The 19,287-nt window shown below is 39.7% G+C and overlaps 1 protein-coding gene across 1 annotated transcript in view; it reads right to left on the bottom strand.

Annotated features, from left to right (window-relative positions):
• NDFIP1 (Nedd4 family interacting protein 1) overlaps positions 1-19,078 on the bottom strand; it is a 52,018-nt gene extending 32,940 nt beyond the window's left edge. The window contains exon 1 of the mRNA XM_035014355.1: positions 18,823-19,078. Within this exon, the coding sequence (XP_034870246.1) occupies positions 18,823-18,885 (63 nt within the window). The 5' untranslated portion in view covers positions 18,886-19,078. The remainder of the gene's footprint in view (positions 1-18,822) is intronic.
• Positions 19,079-19,287: the final 209 nt, after the last annotated feature.

Raw genomic sequence — 19,287 nt, 5'->3', positions numbered from 1 at the left:
ACTCATGCCCTCTCTCTTGCAAAAATAAATAATAAAATCTTTAAAAAATAAATAATAAATAAAAAAACTATATGCCTATCAGGGTGCCTGGGTGGCTCAGTCAGTTAAGTGACCAACTCTTGGTTCCAGCTCAGGTCATGCTCTTGGCATCATGGGACTGAGCCCCGCGTGGGGCTTCATGCTCAGTGTGGAGTCTGCTTGAGATTCTCCCTCTCTCACTGCTCATGCTCTCGCACTCTCCCTCTCCTATTAATGTGGATATATAACTTAGAGGAGTATAATCAAATGTAAATATATTGTGATTCAAGCTTTCCCTTCTCTCCATTGCCTTTTCTTCTGCCATAGCCCACAACAACTTTTCTCATGGATAGTCAGAAATTTGAATATTTCATTCAATAAAATTTTACCAGGCACTAACACATGCCAGGATGACGTCAATTTTTTATTATTTTCCCCCTAATGCTCCTGAAAGAACACTTCCATTTTTTCCATTTACTAGGAAAACTGGTTTTAGTACAAGCCATAATAATATTTAGGCTGATAATTTTGGATGTTAAAAAGTTAATCTGATATTTGTTAAATGATGTTTTATGTACAATTATTAAGATCAAGATCAACAAGGACAAAATAACTGTTTCATTAAATCTGTTGACAGAAGAACTATTCCTACATACCATTACACTAAAATACCAAAGGAAGTCGTTTCTTAGGTACAGTAACTGCTTTCTTCTGGGCTCTACTTGTTTTGTTATGTCAGTATTCTCTACCCTGTGATTAGCTTCGTGTTTGGGTCATCACAGGGGATGGCATATTTTTATCAGCAATTGTAGTAGATATTCATCTTACTGCTGTTCTTCAAAAGTAGACTATCAATTTCTTCCTTCATGGTTAGTTGTTTTGTGTCCAAGGACATGAAGCTGTCCACCCACATTTGTTTCTCATATTAAGAAATTTTATTCATTCAAAAGACACCATTAAGAGAATGAACACAACCCAGAGTGGGAAAAGATATATTTTTCAGACAAAGGACTCATAACCAGCATACATAAAGAACTTCTAAAAAACCAGTGGGGAAAAAGGAAAAAAAGAAAAAGGAAACCACCCAACTGAAAAACGGGCAAAAGACTTAAATAGACATTTCACAAAATAAGTTATCCAAATGGCCAATAAACTTATTAAAAAGTGCTCCATTTCACTGGTCAGCACAGAGATGCAAACTAAAACCACAGATGGTATTTTAAAAGCAGAAAATACCAAATGTTGATGAAGGCATATAATGACCAGAACTCTCCAACTGGGATTGTAGTTTGTACAACCACTTTAGAAAACTGTTTGGCACTTATCTATTAAAGATGAATTTATACATACTCTATGACTTAGCAATTCCATTCTAGTTACATATCCAACAGAAACATATATGTTCACCAAAAGACACACCAGGATGTTTAAAGCATCACTACTTATAAAATTGGAAACTACCTAAATGCCCATCAACAGCAGCAGAATGAATAACTAGGGCGCCTGGGTGGCTCAGTCGGTTAAGCGACTGCCTTAGGCTCAGGTCATGATCCCAGGGTCCTGGGATAGAGCCCCACATCAGGCTCCCTGCTCCGCGGGAAGCCTGCTTCTCCCTCTCCCACTCCCCCTGCTTGTGCTCCTGCTCTCGCTGTGTCTCTCCCTGTCAAATAAATAAATAAAATCTTAAAAAATGCTTTAAAAAAAATTTAATAACTAAATGTGGTATCTCCATACACAGCAATGTGAATAAACTATGACAATATACAATGCATGGGTGAATCTCACAAAAATAATGTTGAGCCAAAGCCAGAAACAAGAGCATTTTCTGTATGATTATATTTATATAAAGATCAAAGCCAGGCAAACCTCATATGCCAGTCAGTGGTTACCCTGGGGTAACTGGAAGGGCACTTGAATGGGGCTTTCTGAGTGCTGTAATGTTGTTTCTTGATTTGGGTACTAGTTAGAAGTGCATGTTCACCTTCTGAACACTAAGCTGTGCAATTTATGATTTGTGTATGGTTCTGTACGTAAATTATACTTTCCTAACAATTCAGGAAGGGGAGAAAAGGAGACTGGAAGAGTATCCATGACGCAGACAGGGACCTTTGCATGGTTCATCACTGTATTCACCTCAGCACTGCACGGTGAGTGGCACATCAGGGGTACTTTCTTAGCACATGCTGACTAAAGCAGGCATGGAGGTGTAGCTTTAATAGAAATCTACCTGAAAAAGCGGTGGCTTATCTTAATGCCATCTTAACCTACCAGTTCACATTTATCTCAAGTATTCACATTATTTTACAAATTACCAAATACATGTACAGGCAAGGCATGCAGCCACATGCAGATGAGTGCCGAATCTGTGGAAGGGACAGTGGTGACAGGTCCGTGAGTGAGCATCAGCAGCCGGTGGCATCCCTATGACTACTTAGCACCAGGAGCACATAAACATGAAGAAAACTGATGAGAAACCAGGCTTTACAAAGCAACAAAGACAAAGCTTACTCTTTCTTACTGACTGGTCCAAAAGCAAGGGAGGTGCGAGAAACAAAAGAAACTTTCAGAAGATTGCTGTGACCTGGATTATAAACTCAAAGGTGTTTGATTTATTTGCAGGCTTTATAAACTTATGCATTACATGTATTCCTTGTATATGTATTGTGTATTTCATAACAAAAATTAAAAGAACATTATGATGGGCGCCTGGGTGGCTCAGTCGTTGGGTGTCTGCCTTCGGCTCAGGTCATGATCCCAGGGTCCTGGGATGGAGCCCCGCATCGGGCTCCCTGCTCAGTGGGGAGCCTGCTTCTCCCTCTCCCACTCCCCCTGCTTGTGTTCTCTCTCTCGCTGTGTCTCTCTCTGTCAAATAAATAAATAAAATCTTTTAAAAAAAAAGAACATTATGATTCTATAATTACCAATATTCAAATAAATGGCAACAAAAGCTTAAGAAACATAAAGGAGAAACAGACTTCTTCAACATTTATCTCCTGAGAAATAAGAAACGTTTAACATTTGGTATTCAACCTATAACACTTAGCACAGTATAGGTATAAACAGGTGTTCAATAAAGGTGGTACATATGAAGAAAAATTACTATTTTAATCACACTGTCATTCCTAGAATGTTTTTTTCTTCCAAAAACAACCAAATGGGGGCACCTGGGTGGTTCAGTTGGTTGGGTGTCTGCCTTTGGCTTGGGTCGTGATCCCATTGTCCTGGGATCCTAGGATCAAGCCCTGAGTTGGACTCCCTGCTCAGCAGAGAGTCTGCTTCTCCCTCTCCCTCTGTGCTCCCCACCCCGGCCCACCCTGCCGTGCTCTCTTTCTCTCTCAAATGGAGAAATAAAATATTAAAGGAAAAAAAAAGTTTAAAACAAATAAATAAAGGGACACCTGGGTGGCTCAGTCGGATAAGCATCTGCCTTCAGGTCAGATCATGATCTCAGGGTCCTGGGATCGAGCCCCACATCAGGCTCCCTGCTCAGTGGGGAGCCTGCTTCTCCCTCTCCCTCTGCCTGCCACTCCCCCTGTTTGTACTCTCTCTCTCTCTGTCAAATAAATAAATAAATAATATTTTAAAAAATAAAAATAAAAACAACCAAATGGTATATCCAAGAAATGGAATATTCTACATTAAAAACACAGTAAAGTCAAAGTCCAGATACCAAAAGTGACAGACATGCCTAGAAGCCAGGGACTAGCGCTGACTGCAGCCTGCTTGGCTCTGGTAGCCCTGTGAACAACCAGAACTCTCTCAGGCTGAGAAGTTCCAAAAGCTATGCTTGCTTATTACTGTATTATTATTATTATGCCTGGAGTAGAGCATACGAGGGCAGAGATTATGGATGGGAAAAGGTATTCAAGAGAGTCTGCCTTAACTTAGGTTTGATCATGAGGTCCCCTTCTCCTCCAAGAACAATGAGAGCCGAGAAACAGAGAGATGCATTAAGCATTACATACCTTTCCCTCCATTCCACCATCACAGAAATGTTCCATTATGCAAGCGTTTAACTGCTAGATTAATTTAACACCATTCAATGAACAAGTTAGGCCATGACTGGTGTGGGGTAAAGGACTCAACAGTAAAGGTGACTGGTGTTTTTAGCCTAAGTCTGTAGTTTATCAAAGAAAAGACAAAAGAATTAAGTGCAATTTTAATACTCCACTTAAAGACTAAACACACACATGTACTTCTTCTTATCCCTTCCAAAACCATCTTAAATGTAAATGTCAGTAAAGTTTTAATTTTAAGGCAAAAAACTACAGAGCCGAGTGCCAGGAAAGGAAGCAGCAGTAAAATCCTGAAAGCCAGAAGCAGGATGACAGCTGTCAACTACCACAGCAGACCCAGGAAAACTGAAGCCTAACCCAGAAGGCAGAAAAGCAATCTGTCTTGCACTATATCCTCAAAAGGCTCAAGCAGTGGCAGCAGGTACTGGTGGAAGTAGGAATGACAATGAGATTTAAAAGCAGAAAGGTTGTAGACGCAGCCAGAAACACACAGCTCCCAAGATCCCCATTAGAGGACTAGAAATTTATTCTCTGGAGAGTGTAAAACAGAGTTTTGGGCTGGAGACACAGTTTAGGAGAAAGGGTAGCATATCAGAAAAGAGTGATGAAGTGAGACGCTTACGTACTAAATGTTGAGCTCTCCCAGCCTTCTTCCTCCCATTCAGCTCCCTTCCTACTAGCAGCCAGGCCTATTCTCTGGGAAATGCAGCAACCCAAGAGAATAGACCTAATGACACTGTCACTCAAAGCAATAAACTCCATCAAGCATACTGAGCTTCCAAACGGCTTTACTGGTTGTACACTCTGAACCATGCAGGCGAAGATCACCACACACCTAATGAAAGCTTCTAAAGGTCATAAAAGACCAAAACAAAGAGAATACATGCAATGTGGAGGAAACAAGTAGGCAGGAAGATGAAAACTTAAAGAAAGGAAAAAGTTTTCAATAATCTCAGAGGAGAAAAAAATCAGAACCATAAAACAAGGATGGTGTGCTATAAAGAAAAAAGGGGGGATTAGAGAGTTTTTGAAAATTAAAACTAACAGATTAAAAATTTATCAAAAAGAATCTAAAATTGAGAAATCTCGGGGCGCTTGGCTGGCTCAGTTGGAAGAGCACGTGACTCTTAATCTTGGGGTCATAAGTTTGACCCCCTGTTAGGCAGAGATAAATAAATAAAACTTTTAAAAGAAGATTAAAATTGAGAAATCTCACAGAAAGTAGAAAAAAAGACAAAGATGAAAAATATGAGATGAGGCTAAATAATTTTTAAATCACTACAAGAGGTTCTAGATCCAAAGAGAGGAGAAAAAAAAACCAAAGCAGAGAAAAATCAAACAAAAACTTAATTTTTTTTCTTTTCAAGTTTTTATTTAAATTCTAGTTAGTTAATATATAGTGCAATGTTGGTTTCAGGAGTAGAAATGAGTGATTCATCATTTACATATAACACCCAGTGCTCTCACAAGTGCCCTCCTTAATGCCCACCCCCCACCCACCTCCTTCCATCACACCTCAGTTTGTTCTCTATCATTCAGAATCTCTTATAGTTTCTCTCTTCCCCCATCACATATGTTCATCTGTTTTGTTTCTTAAATTCTACATATGAGTGAAATCATACAGTATTTGTCTTTCTCTGACTGACTTATTTCACTTAGCATAATATACTCTAGCTCCATCCACGTCTTTGCAAATGGCAAGATTTCATTCTTTTTAATGGCTGAGTAATATTGCATTGTGTATATATACCACCTCTTCTTTATCCATTCATCAGTCGAAGGACATCTGGACTCTCTCCACAGTTTGGACACAAAAACTTTTTTAAATTTACCAGAACTGATGGACATGGGCTTCCAGACCAAAAGGACCCCCCTGAATGCCTGGCACAATGGATGAAAGTAGCTCTCAAGGTACAACACAGTATTTAAGAATACTAGAAACAAAAAGAAGCTCCTAAAAACTTTTTTTTTTTAAAGATTTTATTTATTTATTTAAGACAGATAGAATGAGAGACAGAGAGCATGAGAGGGAGGAGGGTCAGAGGGAGAAGCAGACTCCCTGCCGAGCAGGGAGCCCGATGCGGGACTCGATCCCGGGACTCCAGGATCATGACCTGAGCCGAAGGCAGTCGCTTAACCAACTGAGCCGCCCAGGCGCCCGCTCCTAAAAACTTCTGAGAGTACGAGACCGAGAGCTAGAGAAAGTAGGTCCCATTTGAAGAATCAGACACCAAAACTGACTTCATGCTTCCTAAAAGCAAAACAGTTGAACTTAGAAGGCAATGGAGTAAATGCCTTCAAAATTCTAAAGGAAAATGTTTCTAGACCAAAAGTCTAAGTAACATAAAAGAGTCTTCAATGTACAAAGTCTCAAAAAAGGGAGGGAGGGCTTAACTTCCCATGCATTCTTCCTCAGAAAGATACTGAAGGCTGTGTTCTAGGAAAACGAGGCAATAAACCAAGAGAGAAAAGTGAATCAAGGAAAGGGGCTTCAATTAAAAACCCTGGGAAAGGAAACCCCCAGGATGACAACTGAACAGCAGACCTTGGGAGCAATCTTCTAGAATGGGTCAAAAGGCCAGGAAAGACCCCTTCCCACCCTCAATGATATCAATAAAATACCTGATGTATCTGAACATATCAAAAAAACTATGAGGTTGTATTAGTTAAGAGCCTGAGGATGAATTAGTGCTATTAGCAATTTATGATATGTACACAGAAATTAAGAAAACAAAAAATAATTACTTTTTAAAGTTTAATTCCAGTAGAGTTAACATACAGTGTAGTATTAGTTTCAGGAGTACAATATAGTGATTCAAAACTTCCATACATGACCCCGTGCTCATCACAAGTGCACTCCTTAATCCCCATCACTATTTTACCCATCTCCCCACCCCCCAAAATAATTATTAACTTCAGGGAAAATAAAGTACTGTTCAGGCAAGGACAAGAAACCACAGAATACCAAATATCTCAGCTGTGAACAGTATTTATTACTTTCAATTATTGTAAATGCTGAATATTGATCTAACCACATAATGGATACAACTATATCAGAAAAGTGAAGAGACAGGAAGTAGGAGTATACGCGACTGTGGGAGGGAGGTAAAAGACAAATCCTTACACCCCATAGCGGTGAAGTCAATTTTTTTTCAACAGTGAAAACTGAAAAATCAAGAAATAGCACACTATAAAATGTTCTTTAGCTACAAGGATAATAACAAAACAGTAAAAGAAACAGCTAAAAGAGCTAAGAAGCAGGCAAGTAAACAGGAGACTACTGTCTTTAGTAATAAGCCTGTAAGATTTGACTCTAACCTATATGCATGTATAATTTTGATATAAAAACTAAATTGAAAGTTAAAAAAGATAAAATGTGATTACAAAATGTGTCACAAAAAAGGAATCTCACTATGGTCAGGGGAAACTAACCTAATGGGGGGGGGTTACTCAAACTCCCCTTAAGACAGACTACCTAAATTAAGATGGGGGGCTAAGAGGGAAAGAGCATTCCAGGGAGAGGACGAGTAAGAGGAGGCCTCCAGACCAGAGAGGGTGATGCACTCTAGGCCCTGGCCCTGAAACACATTTCCCATTGGAAACAACAAGTCATGAGAGTCCACTCCTTCCCCCAAATCTTTGTCTCCCTCACTACATCTTGCTCATCCTTCAAGGCCAAGCTAAGTTTCATCCTCTCAGAAGCTTCCTACCTGGAACCAGGTGAGCTCTTCCATCTTAAAATGATGTCTTTTATCTACAATCTCATTCTCTGTATTAATATAATTAGTACTATATCAAGACCATAATACATTCTCTTGAATCACTCAATAGGCAAAAATATACAGAAGAAAATAAAAACCACCAATCTGATCTTTCAGCTATCCTTCTAGACTTTTGAGCAAATACAAATAATTGAATAAACTTTTCACTAACTGCATGGTGGAATTTTCCTTCATTAAATAACCTTTTGTAGTACCACTGCAGTATCTGAAAGTCAGTCTTAATTTTTTAAAGGGAAAAAAAAAGTTCTTTTCTCAGAAATAACTACAGCATTAACCAGGGACAATTAAATAATAAAGCAATCTGCTAAGAGAAATACAAAATCAGTGTTAGAAGGTATGCCCCAGGAAGAATGAAGAGGGGGAAATCGGAGGGGGAGATGAACCATGAGAGACTATGGACTCTGAGAAACAAACTGAGGGTTCTAGAGGGGAGGGAGGAGCGGGGATTGGTTAGCCCGGTGATGGGTATTAAAGAGGGCACATACTGCATGGAGCACTGGGTGTTATACGCAAACAATGAATCATGGAACACTACATCAAAAACTAATGATGTAATGTATGGTGATTAACATTAACAATAAAAAAGAAGGTATGCCCCAGTAATTGTTGAGATCCTTTTAAACAGTTACAGATTCTTACTTTAATATTTCACTGAAATGAGAAATTAAACTTAAAATGGCATTTGGATTACATTAAACCTGATACATGAAAAGATATTTTAACCTTCCAAATAATAGCAGATGCTAATATAATATGCCAATGATTACCTTTCATGCCCCCCATAAACTTTCTCCCCTTCTACTCAGCTGGTCATTTTGGCCACAGCTGAAAGGTGGCAAGCTGGCTGTGAAACTCACAAGATCACAAAACTCTGATCACCTCACTTAGCCACCTAAAATGAAACTGGGTCAACATGTCAAAGATAATTAATGCTGCCTACCCTCACATACATGACTGAGGAGAACTGATTTTAAGCACAGTTTAAAATACTACATCTGAAAACGCAATTCAGCTACAAGAGGACAAACTGCTGAAAAGACTCTAGTATCAACCATCAATCATGTATAAGATGCTCAACTGCAGATTACCCTCAAATCAAACTTCTTATTCTGTTTCAAGAGTTACATGAGAATTTCAAAACTTGTGAAAATGTAACTACTAAAAGCAGTGAATGAGAATACTAGAACTCAAAGAGCCAGCTTAATTTAAAAAAAAAAAGCTACAGAACTTTTAAAATTACTATTTTCTCACTTTTACAAGGACTTTATTAAAACATCTAATCAGGGACACCCAGCTGGCCCAGTTGGTGGAGTGTGTGACTCTAGATCTTGGGGTCGTGAGTTTCAGCCCCACATTGGGTATAGAGGTTACTTAAAAATAAAATCTTTAAAAACAAACAAAAAAATCCATCTAACCAGTAATAGTCCAGCTTCTATCATGAAGTAATAAAATTGTATGACAGTGGGTGATGATTTTGTGAACCTAAAACTGCTCTTAAAAAAATAAAGTTTATTGCGATGCCTGGGTGGCTCAGTCAGTTAAGCGTCCCACTCTTGACTTTGGATTGGGTTGTAAATCTCAGGGTCGTGGGATCGAGCCCCATGTCAGGCTCCATGCTGGGCGTGGAGCCTGCTTGGGATTCTCTCTCTCCCCCTCCCTCTGCCCCACCCCCTCTAAAAAAATGTATTTGGAAAAGTTGTAATTATTACTTTTCCTGATTTCTAAAAGCATTATTAATTTTTTGCTATGATATATAATGTTTGAAGCTGACAAGAAGGGAAAGACTTAAAACTAGTACTGAAAAATGACAAAATGGTATTCTGTACTCAGTGACCCATTTTTTTTGAAAATATACTATTAAGGAGACATTTTCTATATTTTTGAACAATGCATAATTTCTTTTATCTTTTAGCATAAACTCACCATCTATATTTAATGACATCACTTTTAAAAATAGTTATTCATCATGAAAGAAGTTTGCTAAATCATCAAGAGAATGCCATCTCTTTGGATCAAAGCCACCAGCTTCTACATACAAAAACAACTATAAGCTGGAAAGAGTCAAAGTGATATAGTCCAACTACTTCATTTTACAAAAGAGAAAATAAGGCTAGAAGGAGATTTAAAATTCTCACCTATAGTCACATAACCTCTTACTTCATGACAGAAGCTGGACTATTACTGATTAGATGTTTTAATAAAGTCCTTTTACCTTCTCCTCAATCAGTCTCTACTTAATGTCCAAAGTGAACCTTCCAGATACTGAAGTCTACATTACAAGCTTCAAAAACTGCTTATTGGGACACCTGGTTGGCTCAGTTGGTAGAGCATGCAATTCTTGATCTCGGGGTTTTGAGTGCAAGCCCCACGCTGGGTACAGAGATTACTGTAAAAAAAAAAACAAAACAAAACAACAACCCTGCTTATTAACGTAAAGTTATATGAAAAGTCTGGATGCTATAAAATAAAACTCCTAAAACGAGAGCTTCAAAATACTAAGAACACCACATTCCTGATTCCCTAGTCCATAAAATCTCATTTAAATTTCACAAGGACAAAATAACTTAAAAATAATTTAATAACAAAGTAAATTGCAAAATAAGCATAGAATTCTATAGAGAGAGGATTGTGAGGTTAAAGGGACTTGGGCTTTACCTATAGTGCTTTCAATTTTTATAGCACTGTATTTCATTGTTAATCAGACCTTAATGTTTGAGGTGACTGTGAGCAATAAATACATGGGTGTTACTTTATTCTATACTTGACACTTGTAAGTTGAAACTATTTCCAAGTAAGTTTGTTACATGAATTTTTTAAAAAGCAAAACATGATTATTAACAGAAACTTTGGGAAAAAAGAGTAATCACTCCTACCATTTTTCTTAACAACCTAACTATTATAAATGTATCAAACAACCCCACTAAAGAAGGTGAGGGGAAAGGTGCTGACCTAAGTACCTAAGCAACTTTGGAAACTAGCAGTCTGTAAGTCTAACAGCAAAAGAAACTGTATAAATGCCCTGTCCTCTAGTTGATAGAAGTGTTTCTCACAGAGGTGTAGGTTACCAATTCTGATACCACTACACACGTATGTTAGAATTGAAGAATTAAGTAAATGGATGGTGGGTGGTGGGAGCAAGATTTCTCACTGCTAAAGTGGGAGTTTCCAGACAGGCCAGGGCAGGAGGCTACAGTGATCCATGTAGTAATTGGTTAGAGTTGGTTAGTTTCATATAGATACAGGTGATTACATATAGAAATACTTATAGATACATATACACACATCTATTTCTTTACTCTGTTAACTTAGAAGGCCTAGAAACAATGGCCCCCTAGTAGCAATGTGCACAGATCTTGGTTTCTAGTATCACTGTCCAATAAAAGGAACCAGGCTCCTTGGAGAAATAGCTGATTCCAGGATGGGACAGGAAATATTCACAATGAGCCTCATGCCAGAAAGGAAGGAAGTGCTTCAAAAAACCCAAAATGATGGAATTATGTTAGAGGGACACAAGTGCCAACTGAAAGAGTTCCAATGGCCAAAACTGCAAATATCTGAGCCACAAAATAAATTAGTACTGGATTATAACCCAAAGAATAAAATAAATGAGTCCATCCTGATATCACTGAATAAATTAATAGGATGAGACAACTATCCTGTGCAGAAAAATTCTGAGTAATTTATGTAAATACCCTGCCCTCCACAAGGTGGAGCATAACTCTTCAATACTTAAGTGCATATTGTACATAGATAGTGACTTCCTTCCAAAGGGCAGAGTATGAAAAGCCGGGGGGGGGGGGGCAGGGGGGGATAATTTTACAAAAGAGAAACCTCATAAATACTACTTGAACCAGGTGATCAAGGTCAACATCAACAGTGTTAAGTCACATTGGTTGTACGCATTCTTGGTATGGTGTGATAGAAATGGCACTTTACCTCTGTGGTCTTCCTCACTAAAACCCACAACCCCAGTTTGATCATGAAAAAAGATTCAGACAAATCCAACTGACTATATGAGCAGATGGATGTTAGGTAAACCTACTGTAATCAGTTCACAATATATGTGAATCAAACCACGATGCTGTAAACCTTATTCAGTGATGTATGTCAATTTTCTCAATAAAACTGCAGAAAAAAAAAAAATCCCATTTGAGGGACAGTCTACAAACACCTGACCAAAACTCCTCGAAACTGTCAAGGTCACCAGAAACAAGGAAAATCACAGCCAAGAGGACCCTAAGGTAACATGACAACCAAATGTAATATGGTAACCTGTATGGGATTGTGGGACACAAAAAAGGACATTAGATTAAAAAACAAAATTCTGAATAAAGTATGGAGTTTAGTTAATAATAATGTATCAGTATTGGTTTATTAATGTCATAAATGTATCACACTAATGTAAGATGTTAATAGGGAAAACTGGATCTGAGGTACATGGAAACTACATTTTCTCAATGTTTCTGAAATTTTTTAAATGTTACAAAAATTAAAGGTTATTTAAAAAAATTTTTTTTTAAACTTGTTTTAAAAAAAGGAAAGGAAAAAAAATTATTAAAGCCTGAAGAATGCAATTTGAGCACTTACCTCTGAGAAGAGACTGGAAGGGAAGGGAAATCAAGCTTTCCTTTACAAGTGTACTGTCTGACTCGAGGCTATGAAGAATATCTGCGTACTAATGCCTAACAAGAAATGCTTAATTTTAATGCCACATTTAAGCACTGAATAATACATAAAATCAAACTTAAACAGAAGTCACTCCCTAAAGCCATGTATTTCTATTCATAAACTATCCAATTTCCAGAAAAACCTCCAAATCACATTCAAACATCTCATTAACTAGTAACTGATATTAGTGCAATATGTGAATTTAAACGAAAAAATGTCAATATTCAATTGCTAAGGGGCATAAAAAACATACATGTGAAACAAACTGCTTTTATCAGTAAGAAAATATTTCACCAGAAACATTCTTAAATTTGATCAGTATTTAGACCCAGTATGTATAACTTTTAATATAATAAATTGTGTTATTCAGGGAAAAAAAATGAGTCATCCTAATTTTAACAGCAGGAAGTGCTAAATGATGTCTATTAACACTCACTTTATTACTACACTTGGTGAAGGCAAAATAACACATCCTGCACATCTATCTAGACAGCCACTAGGATCAATTACAACTGGAGTATATAAAGCTCAACAAATTCAATGTATGGTATTTACCAACTGCCTATATTGGCAAAAATGATTTGAGAACAAAGACCATCAAGCTTATTATCAGCATCAATCTCTAATTAAATTGTTAGGAGCTGCTTTATCTAAATGGGCACCATCCACTACTACGAGAATATGTTCCATTAAACATCTGTACTTTTTATTATTTATTTATTTGAGCTAGAGAGAGCGAGCAAGAGAGAGTGAGAGAGAGCACAAGGGGGGGAGGGGCAGAGGGAGAGGAAGAAGCGGGCTCTCCACTGATCAGGGAGCCCAACACAGGGCTCGATCCCAGGACACCTGAGCTGAAGGCAGACACTTAACCGACTGAGCCACCCAGGCACCCCATAAACAGCTGTACTTGTTCAAAGACAACATAAAAGTAAATTATTAAGAAACCAAAGTAATTATTTTAAAGCCCTAAAAACAGATAAATCAGAAGATGGCACTTGAACCTCTTCAAGCCTTTCCTTTTTTTTTTTATTAGTAAGAATACAAAGTCACTCTCACAGAAGGATTTATTTTATAATATAATTTTATGTAAAGTAATATGATACAATCGGTGTCTAGCATAAAGTAATTTGAAGTTACAGGCAGGCAAACCAGGGGTTGGTGTCAGTTGAGATGATGCCAGGATTTCCTCAATTGGGCCTTAGTCCCTCAGTGCAAAGAGAGAATGATAAAACCAATTAAATCTCCCCTAACAAGTGGTCACCAGCAGAAGCAGGCAAGAAAATTAAGAATGAATCAGCAAGTATCCATCACCACTACAAAAAAACAGTCACTGCTTACTAAGAGGAAGTCAAATAAGAATCACAGTTGTAGGGCGCCTGGGTGGCTCAGTTGGTTAAGCGACTGCCTTCGGCTCAGGTCATGATCCCAGGGTCCTGGGATCGAATCCGCATCGGGCTCCGGGCTCTGCAGGGAGCCTGCTTCTCCCTCTCCCACTCCCCCTGCTTGTGTTCCCTCTCTCGCTGTGTCTCTGTCAAATAAATAAATAAAATCTTTAAAAAAAAAAAAAAAAAAAAAGAATCACAGTTGTAGATCTACAGCTCCTGACACAAATTTTGTTTCCATATTCATAACAGATGACAAAAGGGCTCTCATGATTTATTTCTCACATACGAACTGCTTACAACATCTTTTAGAGTTACGCACAAAAATATTTATGGATGTAATAACATGATTTCTAAGGTTTGCTTCAAAATAATGGTGGGGAGTATAAATGAAACAACAATACCCATTTGTTGATTACTTTTGTTAGATTTATTATACATTTTAGTATATGTTTGGAATTTTCATAGTAAAAAGGTGAAAATGTAAATATTACTAAGAAATGACTCTACTCCTACAACTCAACAAAAAGCAAAGAACCCAATTCGAAAGTGGGTAAAGGACTTGAACATGCATTTCTCCAAAGATTTACAGATGCCAAAAGCACATAAAAAAATTCTCAATACCACTAATCATTAGGGAAATGTAAATCAAAACTACAGTGAGATACAACTTCACGCCCATTAGGATGGCTTTATCAAAAAATAACAAGTGTTGATGAGGATGTTAAAAATTGGAACTCTTCAAAAAAAAATTGGGACTCTTATGCACTGCTGGTAGGAATGTAAAATGCTGTAGGTACTATGGAAAACTATTTTTTTAATCAAAAAATTTAAAAAAGCATTACCATATGAACCAGCAATTTTACTTCTGAGTATATACCCAAAGGAACTGAAAGCTGGCACTCAAAAGATAGTTGTACACCCATATTCACAGCAGCATTATTCACACTGGTCAAAAGGCAGAAGCACCCCAAATGGGCACCTTTGGATGAAAGGATAAACAAAATATGCTCTATGCATACAGTACTATTCAGCCTTAAAATGGGAGGAAATTCTGACTGTACAACATGGATAAACCTGGGGGATATGAAGCTAAGTGAAATAAGCCAGCCACAAAAGGACAAATACTATATAATTCCACTAACATGAGGTATTAAGAGTAATCAAATTCACAGAAAATAGAATGATGGTTGTGGGGGCCGGGAAAAGGGAAAGAAAGGAGTTATTGTTCAATGGGTATGGAGTTTCAGCTGGAGAAGATGGAAAAGTTCTGTAAATGGATGGTGGTGATGGTTGCCCAACAATGTGAATGTATTTAATGCCACTGAACTGTACACTTAAAAATGGTCGAAATGGTAAATTATATGTATTTTTTTACTACAATTTTTAAAAGTTTTTAAAAAAACAATTCTACCCATCTCAATATTTTTTGAAAAGTTTTCTTTGATCATTGCACATATGGGCCACAAATACAGCAAAATAACCTTAAAATCTTGACGTAACATTCTAAGGGGCATTCCAAGATATAATTACAACTTTTCAAACTAAAAAAATAAAACCACATGGGCACTTTCTGCCCCTTCCTCCAGGATCGTGACTTCATCTAACACTTCAGCATAAATATGGTTTGGCTTGGCAGAGATGAAATTCTTTCCCTGATCTATCAAAACCTTCCTCCACAATCCTGAGAGAATTTATACAAAAAGGTATCATTCCCAAAGCAGCTCTACAATGTCATCAGACTGCATTACAAGCCTATTAGTGATGCTTACAAGTGGGCAACTTCTGCAGCAGGCAGTAAGTCTGAAACTAAACATTTCACAGTCTATTTTTAAGCCTAGATGGCAGTGTCATTGTTGCTTCCTTAGATTAGATTCAAATCAAAAGAGCTGAAAACATTTCAGGAAGTATTTGGCAAAATTCATAAAACAGGCAAAGATACAGTCCAGTGAGGCAAAGAGGGACTGGAATGGATGAACAGGAATAAACACCTGCAGAGAGAGCGATGTATTACAAATTTCACAACACTGGGCCTCCCTACACCTTTCTGAAACAATTCTTCTGAATGTTTGGATATACAATCTCAGCTTCAAAATGCAAAAAGGGGGAAAAAAATAAAGCCATGGGGAACCTACGAGCCCAGGCTTTCTGCGCAGTCTGTCATAACACTAAATTCAAGTTGTGCACATAGTGCACTCCCAATAAGAAACCCATAAAGGCAAACTTGTGTTTGTCTTTAGTAATGAATCATACAGTCTTCCACTGCATTTACTTTACTAGAGAACCAGCTCTATCTGATTAACCAGATCGAACAGAACTCAGAACTGCCTTTTGTGACAACCAGAGTATCATGCTCCTATCAGGTTGCCTGGACAATTCACCGATATTCTATAATGCAAAAGCCTTTTAAATATGTATACTCTCTGACCAAGCGTTTCCACATCTGAAAATTTATACTAAGGAAAAGAGATGAAGATGTATGTAAATGAAACTTCAGTGAATAAAAAAAATTATGAACATACTTAGTGACCAATAGGCAACTGACTTGAACTATGGTACAACCACAGTTACATGCTATGCCGACATGAAAATATTAAACCACCCTATATAGCTATATTGTGTGCCTCTGTACATACATGTAAACAAATACATGTACCTGCAAATTTGTGAATGCACGTGTCTGAGAACATGATACACATGGGCACAGTGCGTGTGTAAACATACACATGTGCACATATGCACCAAATGTGTGCAAGTATAATCAGTAGCCCATGGAATGGTACACGTGTACAAAGATGTGCCTGTATATATGTATGGGTACAAGAGAAAAATACATACGCACATATACATCTGCTAAATGCACATGCCTATATTTGGAATGTGAGCCTGTTTTAAGTAGGTGAGTGTGTATTTATCCTTGTAATCACTACTTAGAGCCTGTGACCTTAAGTTAATGAGCCTCCTGGAGTCCTGACTTTGTCATCTATACAATAATACCAAACCCTGCCTCATGCAGGTTTTATGAGGATTAGTGAAATTATGGATGTAACGCACTTAGTACCATGACTGGCATGTAGTAAATGCTCAGTCAATATTAGCTTTCCTTATCTGCACACATGTATACTGATTTATACTTACGTATATTTACATACTTATAAGTCCACAAAGATACACATCAAAATATTAACTTTGGTTACCTATGGGTGATAGATTTTTATTGTGGGGTTTTGGGGGGGCTGGCTTTCATATTTTGCAATTTTTCTAGGAAGATTCTTTTTTTTTTTCATGGTTTTTGGAGGTTATTTCTGAAACATAATGATTTTTAAAAATAAAATAAAGATGAGGCCTCTCCCTGACATAGCTCAATTCGGCATCTTTAAAGCTATTAACTACTACACCAAGGAATGCATAGTTTTGATACTCCACCAAATTTTTTGTATTCCAGCAATATGTCAGCATTACCTAATAGCTCAAGAAGATGGCAATACAAAGAAAAGCCACAGCTTTTTGCTTGTTTGCCTTATCCAAAGCAGGATGAAAAGAATGAATTAGATCCCACTGTGGGGTACATGTGATTTTTGAACACTGTGTAGACAGTTAAGTGACACTTGTCGTTTGTATTTTATTAAAGCAGGGAGGAACCCAGAGCCTTGCCCAAGGTCATACAAAAAAGCATGTGCCAGACCCCAGGCTGTGAGAGATCTGAGGACTAGACTACACTGCCACAGTTTGGGCGTGTTTATGAAACCAAGAAGCTAAATTCTTAACCAGTCATTTCAGAAGTCTGGCTGGAGGAGGGAGGAAATTACAACACAGCCCTGATGACAGCAAAACAAACTGGTAACTGGCTGCGTTGGGTTAATCTAGATGTTTTAATCATACTGGTCTTCCTTATTTCTAAAACGCAAAACTGTAGCTCATCAATGATAGGACACTTAATATCATAAAAGCACGACTGACATTTGTATGCAAATTATATCAAAAACATCTGAAATGACAAAACGCAAGCAGTTATCTGCGGTTCCAATCAACACCAGTTCCTACCTGGCTTAATTCCCACAATTATGATATGTTAGGTTAAATACCACTAAAAACCCTGCAGATTGTCTCTGAATTTCCGAGGGGAACCCAGCTACAGAGACGGGCGAGTAAAACAAGCAGCTCTTTTCCCTAGGGCCTCAATTTAGAAATTATAACCGGGATAATACTCCAATCAACCCCTATACATTTCCTCCCCAGCCATGCTATTAAATCTCCTTAAACGTCATTTCCAAGCTTTTAAAACACACACCCAGGCACACGCCCTGCAGGCTTCCATGAAGCTCGACATCTTGGGGCATCGCCCCAATAAAACATCGCCTTTCCCAAACCTACTGCAAACTGCGGACTTGCCTCTCGTCTCATTTTTTGACTTTTGTCTTAAAACCAGAGGCGAGGGGGATGGGTTTCGACAGACTAGGCTCTGAAACCCTGAGCAATCGCATCTCGCGGGGAGCTGTCGGCCGCAGTAGCAGCGATTTTAATCTTTTCTCTCCACCTCGTTTCCTTTCCCGTCTCACGCTTGCTTTTTTTTTTTTTTCCTTCTTTCCAATGACATCAAACCAAGAGAGGAGCAAGGAAAACTGAATGCCCCCGGGCCGCCGCCTCCCGAGGGTCGCGGGTTCTGCCTCGGGGACCCGCCCGCCGCGGGAACTGCGGGAAACGCTGCGGGGCAGAGGTTTTCCACCGCCCGAGTGCCGCCCCAGGTCGCGGAGGGATGGGCCGGGCTCGCGGCGGCCTCGAATCCGAGCGCGGGGCCCGCCCGGCCCTGTGAGGCCGGGCGCGGCCTGCTAAGCCGCGGCGTCGCGTCGGCCACAGGCTGGGGCCAGAGACGCCTGAAGCGGCCGGCCGGCGGGGCAGGGGCCGGGACCGAGGGCTGGAGGCCGGGGGGCCGGGGCGGGACTCGGCGTCGCTCACCTGCTGGTACCGGCTGCCGCAGGCCGGCTCCACCGCCGCCAGCGCCGCCAACGCCAACGCCATGGCGCAGCCGGCCGCAGGGAAGGAAGGCGAGCGAGCGAGCGAGCTAAAGGGGCGCGGGCGCTGCGGCCTGGGAGCGCGGGGAGGCCGCGGGGGACGCGCCTCGGGTGGGTCTGGATGGCCGCCGCCGCTTCCAGGCAAGCCGCTCTCCTCAGGCTGTGAGCGCCGCCGCCGCCGAGGCTCCGACGCGGCCCCTGGGGAGGAGGCGGGGACGCCGCCGACGACGCTGCGCCGCCGCCCCGCCCCCGACTCGCGCCGCGCGGCCCGGCCAGGCCTCACCCCGCGCCGCCGCCTTGGCCCCGCGGAGCCGCCGCCCGCGGTGGGGTCCGCCCTTCCGAGGCGAGGCCGCGGAGAAAGAATTACCCTCTGAGGAGCACCTCGTACGAGCTCCGAGCTTTCCCCGTG

The sequence above is a fragment of the Mirounga leonina genome, unplaced genomic scaffold (genome assembly GCF_011800145.1).
Source record: "Mirounga leonina isolate KUSES-001 unplaced genomic scaffold, KU_Mleo_1.0 Mir_168, whole genome shotgun sequence".
Classification (NCBI taxonomy): Eukaryota; Metazoa; Chordata; class Mammalia; order Carnivora; family Phocidae; genus Mirounga; species Mirounga leonina.
The sequence above is the reverse complement of the archived record's forward strand: the minus strand, read 5'-3'. Positions and strand labels throughout refer to the sequence as shown.